The sequence below is a fragment of the Sphaeroforma arctica genome (assembly GCF_001186125.1).
Source record: "Sphaeroforma arctica JP610 unplaced genomic scaffold supercont1.6160, whole genome shotgun sequence".
NCBI classification, from domain to species: domain Eukaryota; class Ichthyosporea; order Ichthyophonida; genus Sphaeroforma; species Sphaeroforma arctica.
Window position 1 is genome coordinate 135 of NW_014034398.1, and position 1,598 is coordinate 1,732.

Below are 1,598 nucleotides of genomic sequence, written 5' to 3' on the forward strand. Positions count from 1 at the left end.
GAGTGGTATTTTTGTTTGATGCTATGGTATTCCTGACAGGACCACTACATGACTTGTATGTAAATCGGCTATAGATCCTAAGTCCAAATGAGCACTAAATAGAACATCACCAATATGTGCTCCACGAATAACAGCTTTATGTTTCTAATACTAACTGCATACACATGACAGATGCGCCAAGGGGATGTTTCCTTTGTCTCAGGTGGCATCGAGACAATCAGAGTACACAACCGACATCAGATTGGTACGTCTAAATCATCGTACATATACTTTGTATAAGTGTGAGATAGTATGTACACACGTGTACATACTCTCTCACACGGGTACATACTCTCTCTCACAATTATCGTATATATACATGGTATGTGTATATATACTAGTCGCAGTGCAGGATGATGCATGTGTACCAAAGTATGCATCTTTATGCACTAAGGATGTATATGCATTAAGGTCATCATGTGAGCATCACAGAGCGATGCTGCATACTTCTACCGGAGTGCTAGCTTTGACTTTGAATATACAGTCCACCATCGTCAATCGGGGGAAAGAGATTGATTTCTGGATCAAGAACTTCGACCCCTTGTCCCAGCGCATAGTTAGAGTAGACGAAAAAGTATCAGAAAGTTATTCAATACAATCATATATATACATATGTATATAAGCACACACACACACACACACACACACCCACACCTACTTACACCCTCTACCACCCACCCATCCACACACACACGCACACACACACACACATGTCTATCATTTTGATATGGAAATGCTATCATCTATAGTTCCTGTGTGGGCTCGCTCACTTTTCTTATTTAACTTTTCCATGAACCCACGCATGTTTCTATCTATCAGTGAGCCTCTGCATATCTAAATATTCTTTATTTTTAGTATTCAAGGAAAGCTATTAAAATAAAGTGCACATGTAATAAACACACGCATATACATACACACACATATATATATATATATATATATATATATACATACACACACACATATACATACATATATATATATATATATATATTTGCGACACACATACACAAATCAACACAAAACCACACATATTCATGAACTAGCAGACAGGTCCGCTTGTATCCATTTCAGCTCGTACCTACAGCCAGTCAATAGGACTGGTACCTACATACCGCATAAACGATTTCATTTCCTTGAGTTCGCTCTTTTTGTTTTCCACAAGAATATTCTCTTCCCCATCCTCTGTCTTCTTCCACAACAGCACAAACGATTCTGCGATAGCGCCAGTGAGTGCGCGTGTGTTAATGAAACGGAGGTGGAACGGCAATGTATCATGTGACTCAGAGACGTATTGTAATATGTATTTGCGTGTGATGTGCATGTGCCTATAGGTCAGTGCAGGTTCAGCGACGGTTAATGTACACACGTTTGATTTGGTAGGTAGACCCATGGGGTGATGATATCACCTCAGTATGAAAAGAAGCCTCAAATTGTGGGCACAAGTGCCTGTCTGTTTAAAGTTGTATGGTTGCTACACTCGTATGTACACAGACCGCTTACACACTTTGACATCCCGTGCGCTTGTATATAGACTCGCATATACTTCATACATATGG

At 39.7% G+C, this 1,598-nt stretch overlaps 1 protein-coding gene across 1 annotated transcript; it reads right to left on the reverse strand.

The window, feature by feature from the left end:
• Positions 1-516: 516 nt before the first annotated feature.
• On the reverse strand, positions 517-1,432 carry SARC_15467 (hypothetical protein; the record flags this gene model as incomplete). The annotated part of the gene is made up of 2 exons (XM_014290412.1): positions 517-579; positions 1,155-1,432. The coding sequence occupies 2 exons, from the start codon at positions 1,430-1,432 to the stop codon at positions 564-566; spliced, it is 294 nt and encodes a 97-aa protein (XP_014145887.1). The 3' UTR covers positions 517-563.
• Between the last annotated feature and the right edge of the window lie 166 nt (positions 1,433-1,598).